General features: G+C 38.7%; 1 protein-coding gene across 3 annotated transcripts in view; it reads left to right on the top strand.

The window, feature by feature from the left end:
* Positions 1-436: 436 nt before the first annotated feature.
* Positions 437-16,160, top strand: part of GLIPR1 (GLI pathogenesis related 1) — a 30,953-nt gene continuing 15,229 nt past the window's right edge. The window contains exons 1-3 of one of the 3 annotated variants that reach the window (XM_079142560.1): positions 437-551; positions 7,761-8,036; positions 8,784-9,029. In XM_079142560.1, the coding sequence (XP_078998686.1) occupies positions 7,863-8,036; positions 8,784-9,029 (420 nt within the window). In that variant the 5' untranslated portion in view covers positions 437-551; positions 7,761-7,862. Of the gene's footprint in view, positions 565-7,760; positions 8,037-8,783; positions 9,030-16,160 lie in introns of all 3 variants that reach the window. The other 2 variants (XM_079142558.1, XM_079142559.1) reach the window with 2 other exon arrangements.

The raw sequence follows: 16,160 nt of genomic DNA on the forward strand, positions 1-16,160 counted from the left end.
ATGCATGTTACTCAATTCTCATCTTATCTTCAAATCCAGTTTTTAAAAAGTGACCGACCTGTTTAAGTATGAGCAGAAATGATCCCAGTGCTTATAAATTTGAGTCCAAGCAAACTGTGCAAGTTCCACTTTAGAGTCCTTCTTGGAAAAACTCTACCTCAAGATCAGTTGAAGTGATTAACTAAAAATTTAGCATGTAAAGGGAGATGTTATGCTTCAGGTCTGGAATCTCCCCGCAGAGCTCACGCTGAAGGCTTCGTCCCCGATGCAGCAATGTACAGAGGTGGGGCTTTGGGGAAGTGTTTGGATCATGAGGGCTCTGATATCAGTGAATTAATCCATCCATAGCTGGAGGTGGTGGAAACTATAGGAAGTAGGCCACTGGGGCATGCGTGTGAGGACTGTATCTTGCACCTGGCTCCTCCCTCTCTCTCTCTCTGCTTTCTGACTCACATGAGCTGAGCATCTTTTCTCTGCCATGATGATGTTCTGCCTCATCTCATGCCCAAAGCCATGGAACCAGCTGACCATGGACTGAAACTTCTGAAACTGTGAGCCAAAATAGTAAGTCTTTCTTCCTCTAAATTGTTTTTCTTAGGAATTTGTCACAGGAATGAAAAATTAATTAACAAAGGAGAGAAAAGAGGAAGTTCTTAAATACGCATAAGATGCTTCATTTTACCAAACTAGTCAGGTCCTGTAAGCCCTCTTCTCTATTAGCCCTTGACCTTGGCCCCTTTCTAAACCTGCATAGCCTCAATTGAGCAAAATTCTTGTTAAGCCAGTTTAGAAAAAAATCTCTTCTACCCTCCATAGCTGTTCACCCTGGCCTGATTTCAGCAAAAATTCTGCTAAATTCATTTTAACTGGTATCCCCTGTCCCCTCAATGTCTCTTCTTACCAGTTTTCTCTCCACTAGCCTTTCCTCTCATGGCTCCACTCTGGTCCTTATCTATACGTCCCCCGGTGTCTTCATTATATTTGGAATTGAGCCCAGTTTCTATACTGAGATCCCCCCCCCCCACTTTATTACAATGGTTTCTGAATAAAATCTATCTTTACAACTTTAGCACCAGTATCTGGTTCTGAATCTCATTAACAGTATGCAAATCCAGGTATGTATATGGGTATACTTAGAGTCCCAATGTTTAAGAAAATATATGGTCATAATATGCATATGCTGATGATAAAAATATAAATTATTACAAATTCTGAGAATAATTGAACACTATTTCTTATATATAAAGATGCTGCATCATTATTATTTACAATATAGAGAAACTGAATGCAATCCAAATATACAACAATAATGTTATATAAATGATCATGCATTCATTAGGGGAAACATTGTACTAGCCCTTGAAGTGTTTATGAAGAATTAAAATAACCAAAATTATAATTATGAATTATGGTTAAGGAAAAAAGAAAGAGAAAAATTGGATAAAATTATAACCTCAAAATCTGTGCATGTCTTTTGCATATTTTTAAAAATACATGAGAGTTTTTGTAATGTATATGTATATATGTATCTACATGTGTATGTGTATACACAAGACTGAAAGAAGTACACCAATATGTGTTTTTTATTTTTTAAATTATTATTATTTTTTTATTTTTTACAGATTGCATTTTGATTCATCGTACACAAATGGGGTACATCATTTCATTTCTATGGTTGTACAAGATGTAGATTCATACCATTCGTGTAATCATACACGTACATAGGGTAATGATGTCTGTCTCACTCTACCATTTTTCATACCCCCCTCCCTCTCATTTCCTTCTATATAATCTGAAGTTCCTCCATTCTTCTCTCACTCCACACCCCCATTATATATCATCATCCACTTATCAGGGAAAACATTCAGTCTTTGGTTTTTTGGGATTGGCTTATTTCATTTAGCATAATATTCTCCAATTCCATCCATTTATCTACAAATGCCATAATTTTATTCTTTTTTATAGCTGAATAACATTCCATTGTGCATATATACCAGTTTCTTTATCCATTCATCTGTTGAAGTGCACCTAGATTGGTTCCATTATCTAGCTATTGTGAATTGAGCTGCTATAAACATTAATGTGGCTGCATTACTGTAGTATGCTAATTTTAAATCCTTTGGGTATAAACTGAGGAGTGGGTTAACTGGGACAAAAGGTGGGTCCATTCCAAGTTTTCTTAGGGTTCTCCATACTGCTTTCCAGAGTGGCTGCACCAATTTGCAACTCCACCAGCAATGTATGAGTGTGCCTTTTTCCCCACATCCACGCCAACATCTATTATTGTTTGTGTTCTCGAAAATAGTCATTCTAATTGGAGTAAGATGAAATCTTAGAGTTTTTTAAATTTGCATTGCTCTAATTGTTGAACACTTTTTCATATATTTATTAATCACCTGTATGTCTTAAGAAGCACACCGGTATGTTAAGAGAAAGAAACCTCTAGGGTATACTGACAGATTTTTTTTCTTTCCTTTTCCTCTTCAAAAAGCCAGGATTCATAGTTGCAAACAAACATCAAAAACTGCTCAAGCAAAGTAGAAAAGGTCTTTATTAAAAGAATTAGGAAGCTGATTCAATGATTAAAGGGGCTGGAAAAATAGTCTTTATGCTAAACTTATTGATCTCGCTGGTAAGAAAGCTGTCACAGTTTCTTCTATAGAGTAATAAATACTAGCAATCAAACTTCTACACTGATGTCTGCCAGCCCTTCTAGAAAATCATCACCTCTTAACCTGTAACCCACCAAAGCTCTGTCTCATACTCTCCATCCAGAAAAAAAAAAAAAAAAAAAATGGAAGTTTCATGCAGAGACTGTTTCCTCATTTTGCTTGATTTTTTTTTTTTTTCATGCAAGAGATTTTATTAAACTGACAGGCAGAGTGTCTGCCTTCAGGGAGAGAGAGAGAGAGAGAGAGAGAGAGAGAGTAAAGTGAGGAGGAAAGAGCTCATTTTACTCATTTTGAAATCAATATCTTGCAAGATTTTGAGCAGAGGAGTGACATAACTAATGTATACCATAAAAGTATAATTTTAACATCAAGGAAGAGAATATAATGTAGAGGGCAAAAAGGAAGTGAGATTACTTAAGAAACTTAGTAATCCAGATGGGTACAGATAGGTTGACAGAAGAAGTGGTGAGAGGTGGTTGAATTTTGGATATATTTCAAAGATAGAATAAATAAGATTTACTAATGACTTACATGTGAGGAGTAAGAGAAAGAACAGCCAAAGATGATTCCAAGAGTCACCTGAGACTTTGGAAGATTGATGATACTATGATACTGAGACAGGGAAGATCATGGGTGGAGATGATAAGTAGCAGCTGGGTACAAGAAGGGAGCACAAGACTGGGTGTATGATGTGGAAAATACTTCCCATAATGGCTAACCACCAGAAGCACAGGGGAGGCAGGGATTTCCTGTTGAGTCAGAGTATAATTCTGACCACACTGGGCTTGTCTTGTCAAAATCTTATCTGATCCTCCTAGGAGGGCATTTGTGCTAAGCATGACCCAGTAGAAAATTCTTTAGATGTGGACAGCATGGATACTGTCCCATTTGGATTTATCTCCTGATTTAAACCCTAGGTATAAGTAAAGACTGAAAGCATCTGGGCAGGGAGCACTGCTTTAGGACCCACCCTGAGCTTTTGGCTCCTTGAAGCAGCCCTGATAGAAACCCAGGGAACAGTGACCACATGAGAGAAAAGTCCAGCGTCTGCATAATTAGTCAGTGGAAATGGACCTAATCAGCTAATGTGAAACAAACCTTTAGAAAACCTTTTGTAAGGATTTTGGAAGGATGTGAGGTCCTATGTTAAGTAGTTTTGGGTAGGTAAAGTGTCAATGCTGTGTGTGTTACTATGAAGGAACTACTCTAACTTGATGTGGTTAACTTTGCTTGGGGAAGAAAGTTCTGGTTCTAATATGTATTATCACTCATAAGAGGGACTGAGGAAAGGAAAATAGAAAGAGCACAAAAAAATGAATTTCATCTATTAAGTAGAAGAACTGAAAGAAAAATAACATAACCAGAACTTAGTAACCAGAGAGGATTCAGTATAGCTACAGTAATGCTTGAATATACTAATGTGGTTAACATTATCCTGAGAACTACCTATAACCCATAATCATTTAAACCAGGCAAAAGACATTAAAGTAAAAATCAAACTTTGAAAATTACATATTTTAAAAAGCAATTATTTTTAATTTTTTTAATTTGTTCTTTCTGTACATGACAGTAGAATGTATTTTAACATACTATACATACATGGAGTATAACTTCCCATTCTTGTGATTGTACATGATATGGAGTTACACTGACTGTGTATTCATGTATGAACACAGGAAAGTTATGTAGGATTCATTCTCCTGTCTTTCCTATTCACCTCCCCCTCCCTTCCCTTCATTCCAATGAACTTCTATGCTCCCCCTCCCCTTATTATGTGTTAGCATCTGCATATCAGCAATTATTTTTTAAATTGCACCTTTAATTGTCGAATAGAGAAATGAAATACACAATAAAGTTAAAAACATCAAAGCACAGCAACAAAGTGTTCAGATCTAATAACTAAAAAACCAATATTTCTGTTTCATGCATTATTTTAGAAGAAATAAGTGTATTTATTAGAGCATTTCTCTGGACCAGGGTCTTTGTGTGAGAATACCTTTGACTAGGACTTCTCTTGTGCTGAGGCTGGCTTTGAACTTTTGATTCTCCTGCCTTAGCCTCTGGAGCCACTGGGATTATAGGTGTATGCCACCACACCCAGCTGCAAATCTCTTTCCTTAAGTTGTTTTTCTCAGGTATTTTGTCACAGTGATGAAAACTGACTAACACAATATATAATTGTCTTTAACAAATTGTTGCTTTAAAAAAAGTAACTATTGCTGGGATAGAGAGATATATCCTATCATTCAATGATAATCACGATTAATACTGGGAAGTACTGATGTTGTTTTAGTCTTTTAATCTACATATAAGTTTATCAGACTGTGTGTATATGTTAATTTGGGCATGACTTTGAAGATCCATGACTCGCCAAAATAAGTTTTAGTTTCTTTTTGGATTATAAAAATAGTATATTCTCACTATAAAAATAATAAAATTAAATTAACCAAGAGTAAAAAAAGATGGTAAAAATACATCCTAAAACGTCACCATTCAGCAATAATCACTAAAAACCAATCTCTCTTAACACATATGCATATTTATCAAGGAGTCTGTGACAAAGATGCAGGTAAGAATAGAAAAACTCAGAACAAAGTTGAAAGCCTTCTGAGAACTGGAGGATTACATTTCTTCTAGTAAATTTCCTGTTGTTCTGTGAGAAACCACTTCTATAGGCTTTTGAAGTCTAAGAGTGTGGCTCTCAGGATTTAAGTTGCTCTGCTTAAGAACATAAAATAGTCTCTCTGATAACAGATTTTCCCTTTGTTCAGTAGTTTTAGAAAATTATAGAAAATGATTAATTCATTTTAATACCAAAATGATTGTGCTGGCCCTGGGGAATTACATCTGTACAACGGGGACTGCTCAAGCAACCATAAATGTCACTGAATTTGCTTGCTTATGAGGTCTCATTTTTCCTTTTCTTTTGTTGAAAACCCAAACTGGCTAGCTCACAGAAACCCAGAAGAAGATGGGAAGTAGGCCCTGGATCAGACTGCTGCTTTAAAGTAGAGGAAGGTCTCCCTTTTGATTATCACCACAGTGATCAAAAAGTTGTCTTTGAGCCTCAGACAAGAGATTTACCCTAAGTCAATGTGATGGAAAGAATGCTAGTAGAAATTCAGCACCCTGGGCAAAATTTAAAATTATAAAAGTGTTTTATTAGGCTGTGTGTGTGTATAGCAACAGTAATGTTCACCTGAATTTTCTGTAATATTTTTAATTCTACAAGTTCTCAATTAGAAATCCACCCCATTCCATTTTCCACGTCTTGATTTTTCTACATTACAGGTGTTTTATAAAACTAGATCACACCCCACCCATAGCTAAAATCCTCCAATGACTTCCCATCAACTTGGTAATAAAATCCAAATCATTGGCAGAATCTACAAATCCTCCTGGATCTGATTCTTGTCTTTCTCCCCAACTGGCATAAAAGCAGCATTTGGGTTCTGAATTTCATGAGAACCAGTATCATGTTTTCCTTTAGCCAAAATCAATACTTGAAACCATATATAGAGAGGGAGATTACATGTAATGTTTTTTTACTTTCATATTCTTCCCCTGATACCATGTTTCCAACTTCACAACTAGATATACAGTTCCTCTCTCCCAGTTTTGTTCATCTTTCCAGTCCTTTTTCACTTGATCATTACCTATCTGATTCTAGTCTCAGACTAGGCCTCACCTGTTGTACATAGGAAGCCATCTCTACCCTTTCCTGGCTTGAAGGAACAGCCTTTCTTATGGAGTCCATTTACCTTTCTGTGCATTCTTCTATCCAGATCTTGAACAGCTCCTGTTGTAAATACACCTGTCACTGTTATCTCACAGGCTCCTCCCACTGTGAGTTCTATAAAGACAGTGATTATGTTTTTAAGCTCTCTATTACTAAGCCAAATATGCAGAGCAGGAATTTAATATGTGTCAAATCAATGTATTAACTAGTTCATTTGATCGTCCCAAACCTCTATGATTAAGGAGATAGGAAACTTCCTGTTAGCCTCATTAGAGTAGGTAGCCAGAGCTTAGAGAGTAAGTTAACTTGCTCAAGGTCTCACAGGTAGTTAGAAGTGGAACTTAAGCTAAAATCTTTGAAATTAAGACAAGTACTTTCTCTACAATTCTCTCTCCCCCTCCCTTTCCTACACACAGGAACACCTACTTCTACATTTGTGAATGAAATTCTAGGTCAAGTTACCAAATATAGCAGTTTGGTTTTGCTTTCTATAGTTCCAGTTACCCAGGATCAACCATGGTCAAAAAATATTAAATAGAAAGTTCCAGAAGTAAAAAAATTCTTCAATTTTAAATTGTGCACTTTCTGTGTAGTATGATGAAATCTTGCACCATCCTGTTCCATCCTGCCTCAGGAAGTAAGTCATCCCTTTGTCTAGTATATATGAGCTGTATACATTATTAGTCCATTAGTCACTTAGGTATCTGTTATCAGATCAGCTCGTTATGACACAGTGCTTGTGTTATTTTACTTACTAGTGGCCCCAAAACGCAAGAGTAGTGATACTGACACATTTTTACAGCATGTTGTATAATTTTTCTATTTTGTTATTAGTTATTATTGTTAATCTTTTTACTGTACCTAATTTATAAATTAAATTTACCGTGGTAACATCTGCATAGGAAAAAATGTAGTAGGATTTGGTATTTGTCCACTGTTTCAGACAACCACTGATGAGAGATATGCAGATAAAAGGTAACTATTGTATTCTCACCACTTTGGCTGAGATGAGTCTTAAAGGGTTTTAAAAACATGTTGCAAGTCATTCACGGAAATAAGAGATATGTTTGTATTTAATTACTACAACCTCCATAAAAAACTGGAGACTGTTATTTCTGGAGACTCTTAGATTTTCTTTGGAAATACCTCTCAACTCTGAAGAAAATCTGAAAAGTCTGATGCAGCCTTGTAAAAATTATGCTATACTACATGTTGGAATAGGTGCTGTGTCACCGAGAACCACTGAAATGAAGGGTTAAGATTGAAAAACCAGCTACAAACCATATATGGAGAAACCCATTTCTTAAAACTTGTGATGAACTCATGTTCTGCTTTCCGTTTTCTCAAAGCTGAAGTCAGCTATGCTTTGTGAAGCTGCCAGCTGAAGACAGAGAGGCAAACTCTCTCGGAATACGGCTCTGGATACGGCTTTGTGCCAAGCTGGACTGAGCATGCGGGTCACACTTGCTACGATGACCTGGATGGTTTCTTTTGTCTCTAGTTATTCATATGAGGCAAAAACTTTGCCAGATATTGAAAGTGAAGATTTCATCAAAGAGTGTGTTCGAATTCATAACAAGTTCCGATCAGAGGTGACTCCAACAGCCAGTGACATGCTATACATGGTAAGGAACAAAACAAAACAAAACAGTATTTGTGGCATAATTCAGTCCAAAAAAAAGCTAGTGTGTTGACTCTGGGGACATAGTCTTGGTGATCCTGGATGATATTTTTGCTTATGATTAGTGTGTGCAGTAAATCCACAGTCTGTGATCAAAACACAGTTTAGCTATTTGCTCACTGTGTCAAAAGCAAGCACCACAGGAAGAGCGCAGTTCTCTCTTTGGACCCTTATTTCCTCATCATGGGGAAACCATTTTGTTGTTGTTGTTCTTGTTGTTTTCTTCCCTGTGTTTGTGAGTATTCTTTTGCTTCAGTTTCTGTTTTGTCTTTTCTTTTCTCTAAGCTCACTTTTTTTGTTGCCTTCTCAGGAAGGCAGCGTGGATTCTGGGTTTGAAGGCCAGATCCGTGACTTTGAGCTGGTTTTAAACTTTTCTAAGCTTACTGAGATGAAGGCTGTTGTGGCTAAAAAATTGCATAAAATGTGAAACAGTATATACTATCTTGCACATAATTAGCCTTCAGTGAAATGTTGGTGTATCTTCCTGGCTTAGATTCTAAATTCTCTCAAACTAGATTATCATATTTATTCAGCCCTAGTTAGTGCTTGAAAACTGTGTTTAGAGAGGGCCTATATACATCCTTCTCTGTCCTTGTATCACATCTCATGTGCTTTTTAAATCCCTGCCTGTTACATTGTTGTGAAAGATTCCATTTTTGATTCCCACATTGTTTAATAATTCCTTTTGCAGACTTGGGACCCAGCCCTAGCCAAAATTGCAAAAGCATGGGCAAAAACTTGTCAGTTTAAACATAATCCACAGCTGAAATCACACCACAGTCTGCACCCAAACTTCACTTCATTGGGAGAAAATATCTGGACTGGGTCTATACAGTTGTTTTCAGAGTCTTCGGCTATCTCAAACTGGTACGATGAAATTCAAGACTATGACTTTAACACCCGAAGATGCACAAATGTCTGTGGTCATTACACTCAGGTAAGTATTGCCCAATGTTTTTTGTTGTTGGTGTTGTTTTGGTTTGTTTTGTTTTGCTTTTGGAGCTAAGGATGAACCCAGGGCCTAGTGCATGCTAGGCAAGCGCTCTGCCATTGAGTCACATCCCCAGCCTCCTCTGTGATTGAAACTATGTTTTCAAGGGGTAGGGGGAAAAGAAAACTGTAATCTGGTACTAGAAAATATAAAGCATGCCAGTGCCTCTCTAAGTATGAGTGAGTAGGGATAACAGCCCTAGTTCAAAGATTATAATAAATGGAACAGACTTCAATAACAGAGGAGTGCTTGAAGAGTTTACTTATGTGGACAAAAGTGATATATGAGGTCCATCAATCTGGAGAGTATGAAATACTAGTACTGTATAGGATAACTTGCATATGTTATAGTATTTGAAACCTTACAACATATATCTGAATCTGAACTCTTCCTCTTACTGGCTGAATGACTTGAAGAGGTAACTTCTTAACCTCTCTGACCCTGTTGCTTTGGATATCACCCCCTTTATGGTTCTGTGTTGAGAATTGAATTAGGTCTTCAATGTAGAGAACTAAACCCTACAGTCACTGTGAAAGTGGCTGCTATAGCTTTGTCTCCCCAGACCCCAGGAATCTCTGGGCATCTCTTCATGAGGAGAATTCTCTTTTCAAGTAGGGGCCGAATAGTGTGGTCTCTTAAGAGATGAAGATCACTTAGCATGGGCTCTGATACCTATATTTAAAGAACTGGACTTTATGAGTTTTCTTGTGTCCAAAATATTAACCTGCCTCCCCCCCCCCCAGATATAAAGCAACAATTTACAAATAAGTTCAGATAATTTGGGAAGATCCAACTCGGAAATCTGAGACCCATGTGATATGAATATGAGTTTCCGCCTCTTATTTTGACTCCCTATAATGATGAATATTATGCCTTACTTGGATATGCAAGCAGGGGTTAGGAACCTTTTCTCAACTTAAATGTCTTCTGACTTCTATATATTTGGCATGCCGAGCTACTTGTCAATCATCTGGAGTACCAGGCTCATTCATACACATTATATACCTTCTACACCTTGTTAATTTTGCCTGGAATGCTTTTCCTTTTAAGTTGACTCAATCTACCTATTTCTGTTTCTTGCTGTGTGAAGATTTGCATCTCCCCTTGGCTGGGGAGTTGTTCTGTCCTCTTTGTTCATTGGCACCTTGTCAGTTACCATGAATAATACTAACCATGCACTGTAATAAATCCATTCACACATAATGTCTCTCCCTAAATACGACCAACTTCTGAGGGCCAGGGACCACTCCAAACTCCTTCCCTGCCTCATTCCCTATATATTCTCACTATCACTTCTCTGAGATTGTGCCCTAAAAATGTGTTAGCATATTGTCTTAGGCTCTGTTTTCTAAGACTCTAGACAGAGATTTGGACTTAGAAGACAGTGAACAAAGGGTAGATCCACCCGTGGGCTAGTTTCCCAGCAGTCATATTAGAAACGGATCTGATAGCTTGATTAGGAATCCATTTTCATCTTTATGAGAAATCTTTCCAGTGGATTCAAGACTACTCAATTGCCATTTTAAATTCATGCTGGAAAGTTACCTTGAGTGGATATTGTAACTCCCAATTTATCCTCATTTGTTGAAAATCAAGCTGAAAATTTTGGTCAATGATGGTTGGTTGTACAGAATAAAAAGAATAAATTCAGATGAATTATCTCTCCACAAAAGGTTTAATATTTCTCGATGTGTTAACACTTCAGCTGTATCTTCATTTGAGACAGCCTATTATTAAGGAATAGTTTTAGTGTAGTAATATAGAAGATCAATCAAATCATATGTTTTGTTGCTGCCAATCCAGTTTTGAAAAGTTTGGGAATGCCTTGGCAGGGTAGATTACTTCGGTTGGATCATGCCAGGGCTTCCCACTAGATGGCACTATGTGCCTTACTTTTGTTTTTATCTTGATTTCCTCTACCTCCACATCCACCCTCCTGAAATTTTTATTCTTACAGTTTTACACTCTCACATAACAATGGAAATTTCACAATTTCTCTGGCAGGTCTTATGCCGTTATAATATTACATACTTCTGATAATGAGTCAGATGGATCCACACTGAGAACTGAAAGGGTAGATGTTGGGAAGAGATTGTTAGGGAGAAAGGAGAGACAAGGTTCTCCCCTATGGGTTCCCCAGATGCAAAACTTGTTAGAAAGGTATAGCATCCCTAGATTCTGGGTGACTTGCATATGGAAAAACACTGAAAGCATCTTGCTCAGGGCATAGACTGTCCTTACTGTTCTCCATGACCAGGCAGAATTCGGTTCCAATCTCTCTATAATAAACTAGTGTCAGTAACACAATTAAAAATAAGTGCTTTACACAGGGTCAATTGGAAAGATGGCCTGAGGCCATCTCTGGAAAAATTAGACCCTACCCATCACGGGATGCAAGGTATGAAAGTGTATAAAATCATTTCAAAGACTTTCCTTTGAGAACAAAGTCCGGCAGCACCCTGCTGACACAGGGCCACCTAGGGAATTGTTTTTGCATGTTCAGTCATTGAGGCATTCAGAGGCGGCTGGAGCCATCGTTGAGTGTGTCTAGTGCAGCCCATGCTGGCAGCAGTCCTTGGAGTGATGGTGAGTGTACAGACATGCAGAATGCGAGGGTTATGGGTCATGGAGGCTTCCACCAAAGTGTTACAGGAAAGCCTGGTATGCCAGGCAGTGTGACAGGGTGCAGGCTCCTGAAAGCAGTTCCTTAGAGAGTGAGACATACAGCTGGGGGAGTGAAGCCAAACTACAATGTAGACCCCAGAAAGTTAGAGGTGCCAGGAACATGGAATGCCTGCCAAGGGAAGCTGCAGGCAGCAAGCAAAGTTGCCCTGTGAGAGTGGTCATGTGGGCCCCAAGATGGCAGGAGTGGGGCTGCCCACATTGTCTGGAGCTCACATCATGCCACCATATACACCAGGCATCACACAGGAAACTATAGAATTTGATGTTTACCTGTTATTTTTAAGTCTTGCATTGGTCCAGTTCCTCTTTTTTCACCTAGTCCTCCCTTTCTGAAGCAGGATACGGTGCCATTGTATTTTGGAAGTATCTGACTTTCTGTTTGATTACTGTAGGGACTCACAGCCAAGTTTGCCTTGATTCACAGAGGAAACTTTGGACTTTTGAACAATATTGAAATAGTTAAGACTTTGGTGACTCTTGGAGATGGACTGAATGCATTTGCAGTAGAAGATGGACATGAGTCTTTGAGTCCGTGGGGACCTGGGGCAGAAGGCTAGTTTAGATCCTGAATGTCCCCCAAAGGTCTATATGTTAAAGGTTTGGTCACCAGTCTGTGGTGGTTAGGAGACTGGTAAAACGTTTAGTAGTGAGACCTAGTGGAAGAAAGTTAGATCATCAGGAGCATGCCCTTGAGGCATATATTGGGATTCTGGCTCCTTCCTTTCTTTCTCTTTGCATACTGGCTGTTATACACTCCTCTCTCCATGTACTTACTATGTTGCCACAGGCCCAAAGGCAACAGAGTCTACTGTCCATGGACTGAAACCTTTGAAACCAGGAGCCAGCATAAGCCTTTCCTCCTTATTCTCATAGGTATTTTGTCACAGGGATAGAAAGTTGACTTACATACCAACTAAAACATAAATGAATGCTAACTAACATTTGGACACTCTTGAGCAAAAAGAGCATTAAAGGTTTAGTATTACCAATGTTAAAAATGCTTGAGATGTAATGACCCTATGGAAGAAAGTACTCAAAGATCAAAGAATTAAAAAAGAAATATCAAGCTAAGGTAAAAGCTGGGTTCAGAGACAACATTGAACCCAGGTACCATGTGGAAGACTCACCCAAAGAACTTGTTACAATAGATATTTTAAGGACAACTCCAGTAACTTTGATGTCAGAATTCTGAGATGAACCTAGAATTCTGCATTTGAAGCAAAGCATTCCATGCAAAATCAGCTTGAAATACAATGAGCAAAAATTAAGAAAATTGAAAAGTAAAAGTTTAAGTACAGGAATCAAACCTGAGGAACAATGGCCCCCTCCAAAAGCTAGAATCTCTCAGTAAGATGGAACTGAGCCACTTCTTTGTCTGTGTGGGTCGGAGTTCCCTGCAGCGGATTCCTTGGCATGTGAAAGGCAGAGAATGTTCTTCAGGAAACATCCCATTTAGATCACGAAGAAGAGACCATCCATTTTCCAAAAGAGGGCCCTGCTCCTCTTCTCTGGAAGTCTAGGAAATGTCTTCCCACATCCTCCCCAGTGGTCAAACCAAGGGAAGAAGACAGCCTGAAAGAGCAGCTGCCCTCCGTATGCTGACCATCACCTCCCTATACACTCCCCCACCCGCTGGCCACCTGTGAGCCCTGGGGAAACTCATACCGCACGCTCAGGCTTCCCTCGCCCCTCACTCTTCACTGTTTTCCCAGGGAGAAAACTTTAAGTAAACTTTTTCTGCAGCCACACTGGCCATGGTTTAATTCTGGGAATGCATCTCCCCACTTTGGGGTCACACGAGGTCCAGCTGCAGCATGCTTCCTCAGAAAAGGGCTCCAGGCCATACATGGCCTTAGAACGCTTCACGAGGGCCCACACTGTTGCGTGTAATGGTTTCAGGACTGCTTGCCTCTCTATTTTGCAAAGTCACCTGCTGACTTCTTAGCTCAACCACATTTACATCCCCATATTTAGCACAATTCCTGTCACAAAATTGCTCAACAAACTGTGGTAAAAAATAATTTAAAATGTAAATCAGTATCACTGTAAAAAGGAGTGCATTTAATTGCTAGCTCATCTCCAGCTACTGACTCTTTAAATACTTTCTTGTTTAGTCTTCTATGACACCACACACTCTTGGTCAACTGAAGCTACATGATTTGTGGGGCCTGATGCAAATAGGAAATATAGAATCCTTCATTCAAAAAGCAAGGGATATACCCAAAGGACTTAAAATCAGCATACTACAGTGATGCAGCCACATCAATGTTTATAGCAGTTCAATTCACAATAGCTAAGCTATGGAACCAACCTAGGTGCCCTTCAATAGATGAATGGATAAAGAAATTGTGGCATGTATACACAATGGAATATTATTCAGCCATAAAGAAGAAATGGATGGAACTGGAGAATATGATGCTAAGTGAAGTAAGGCAATCCCAAAGAACCAAATACTGAATGTTTTCTCTGACATGTGGATGCTAATTCACAATAAGGGGGGAGGAAGGGGAAGAACAGAGGTATTTTGAACTAGATGAAGGGGAATGAAGGGAGGGGAGGAGCCTGGGGGTAGGAATGACAGTAGAATGAATCAGACATTATTACCCTATGTGCATATGACCTGTGTAACTACATCATGTACAACCAGACAATTGAAAAATTATACTCCATTTATGTATGATGTGTCAAAATGCATTCTACTGTCATGTATAACTAATTAGAACAATACAAATATATATATTTTTAAAAAGCAAGAGAAAAGTACCACTGCGGGTCCTAGATTATGCAGCAGTTTTCATTAACCAAGTATAGAGCTCTTTTGAGCACTGGATTCAGTTTTACAGCACGGCCATTCTCCCATGAAGCTGCTCCATTCTTGCTTTCTCTCCACATCACTGACCACTTATTTTGCATCTGATTTGCTGTTCTTGCCTTCGTTTTTGGATCCCAAGCTCTGCTTTAGTTTTTCTATTACTTTGCCTATGTGATGGAATCTAGCCTATATCTTTATATTTGTATCTTAGCCTCCCACTGTCCTCTGAACGGAAGATGGTCAAGTCCAGCAAATGTTCTGAACAGAGCCATTGCCCACGCTGCACTCACCTTTCTTCTTCCCTAGTTCTGTCCATCTCAATAAATGATGCTTAGGTCTCAAGCCAAAATGCTTCCCACATTCATAATAAAAGCAAATCCTTCCAGCTACACCTCTAAGTTGAGCCATGAACTTGATCAGTTCTTAGGAATGCCATCACCCAAGTGTGAGTTACCACGTCCATTCTTGTACCACTGAAATAGCCTCCAAAGTTACCTCTTTGTTCCCACGCTCTTCTGTCCACTTACTTCATAACTGCTCCTGGGTTCCTGTCACTCACCTACAAAAATCTCCATGGCTTGTTCCCCTGCCTTTCAGCTAATTGCCTATTACTCTCCTGACTCAGTAGATCAGGTTCTGCTTGCCTTTATTCTGCCCATCTAATATGTTAAGGAAATTCTTCCTCAGGGCCTTTTTTTCCTGCAAGGGCTGCACAGAATGCTCTTCCGTCATTGTTTAGGTCTCCTAAATGATCAGCCTCTATTCTGTACCCTCATTGTTCCTGTCTCAGTTCAAATGCCTCCCATTCAGAAATGGCTTTTCTGAACACCCCTGTTAAATTAGCCCCCTCTCTCCCCACTTATCACTCTGTTACCTTGCTTTATTTCTCCATTGTAGTAACTCAAAATTATCTTCTTATGTTTATTTCTCCTCTCTCTCAAACATGCCCACACACTACCACCACCGCCACCACCAATGACAGTAATTATAGATCTTGTTTCCAGCTAAATTGTTTTGCTATAACAATAACTTCATTTTAATTTTTTCATTAAAGAGTTATTTTTATTATTTCCCCACAAAGAAGCTATAAAAACATTGAAAAGACTCTGAAATCCTGAATTGATGACAGGTGCCTTGTCGGCACACGCCTATAATTCCTGAGACTTGGAAGGCTGAGGCACGGAGGATCACAAGTTCAAAGCCACCCTCAGCAATTTAGGGAGACCCTGTCTCAAAATAAAAAATAAAAAGGGCTGGGGATGTAACTCAGTGGTTAAGTGCTCCTGGGTTCAATCCCCAGTACCCACCCCCCCCAAAAAAAATAGAATAAAATAAAATTCTGGATGAATATGACACATCTATGATTTATAGCTAAGACTAAAATGCTAAATTTTATGAGATAGAATTTCTGAATTATTTTGATAGGAATTTGCTGGAAGGAATCAGAAAAATTTCAGACTGGGAATGAAGCACAAGCTTAGCATGTCCAAGCCTCTGGATTTGATCACTAGCACCAAAACGAAACAAAACAAAAATATTTCTATTTCAACTTGCAATTTAGTTTTGAAAAGCAACACATT

This window comes from Sciurus vulgaris (genome assembly GCF_902686455.1).
Source record: "Sciurus vulgaris genome assembly, chromosome: 5".
NCBI lineage: Eukaryota > Metazoa > Chordata > Mammalia > Rodentia > Sciuridae > Sciurus > Sciurus vulgaris.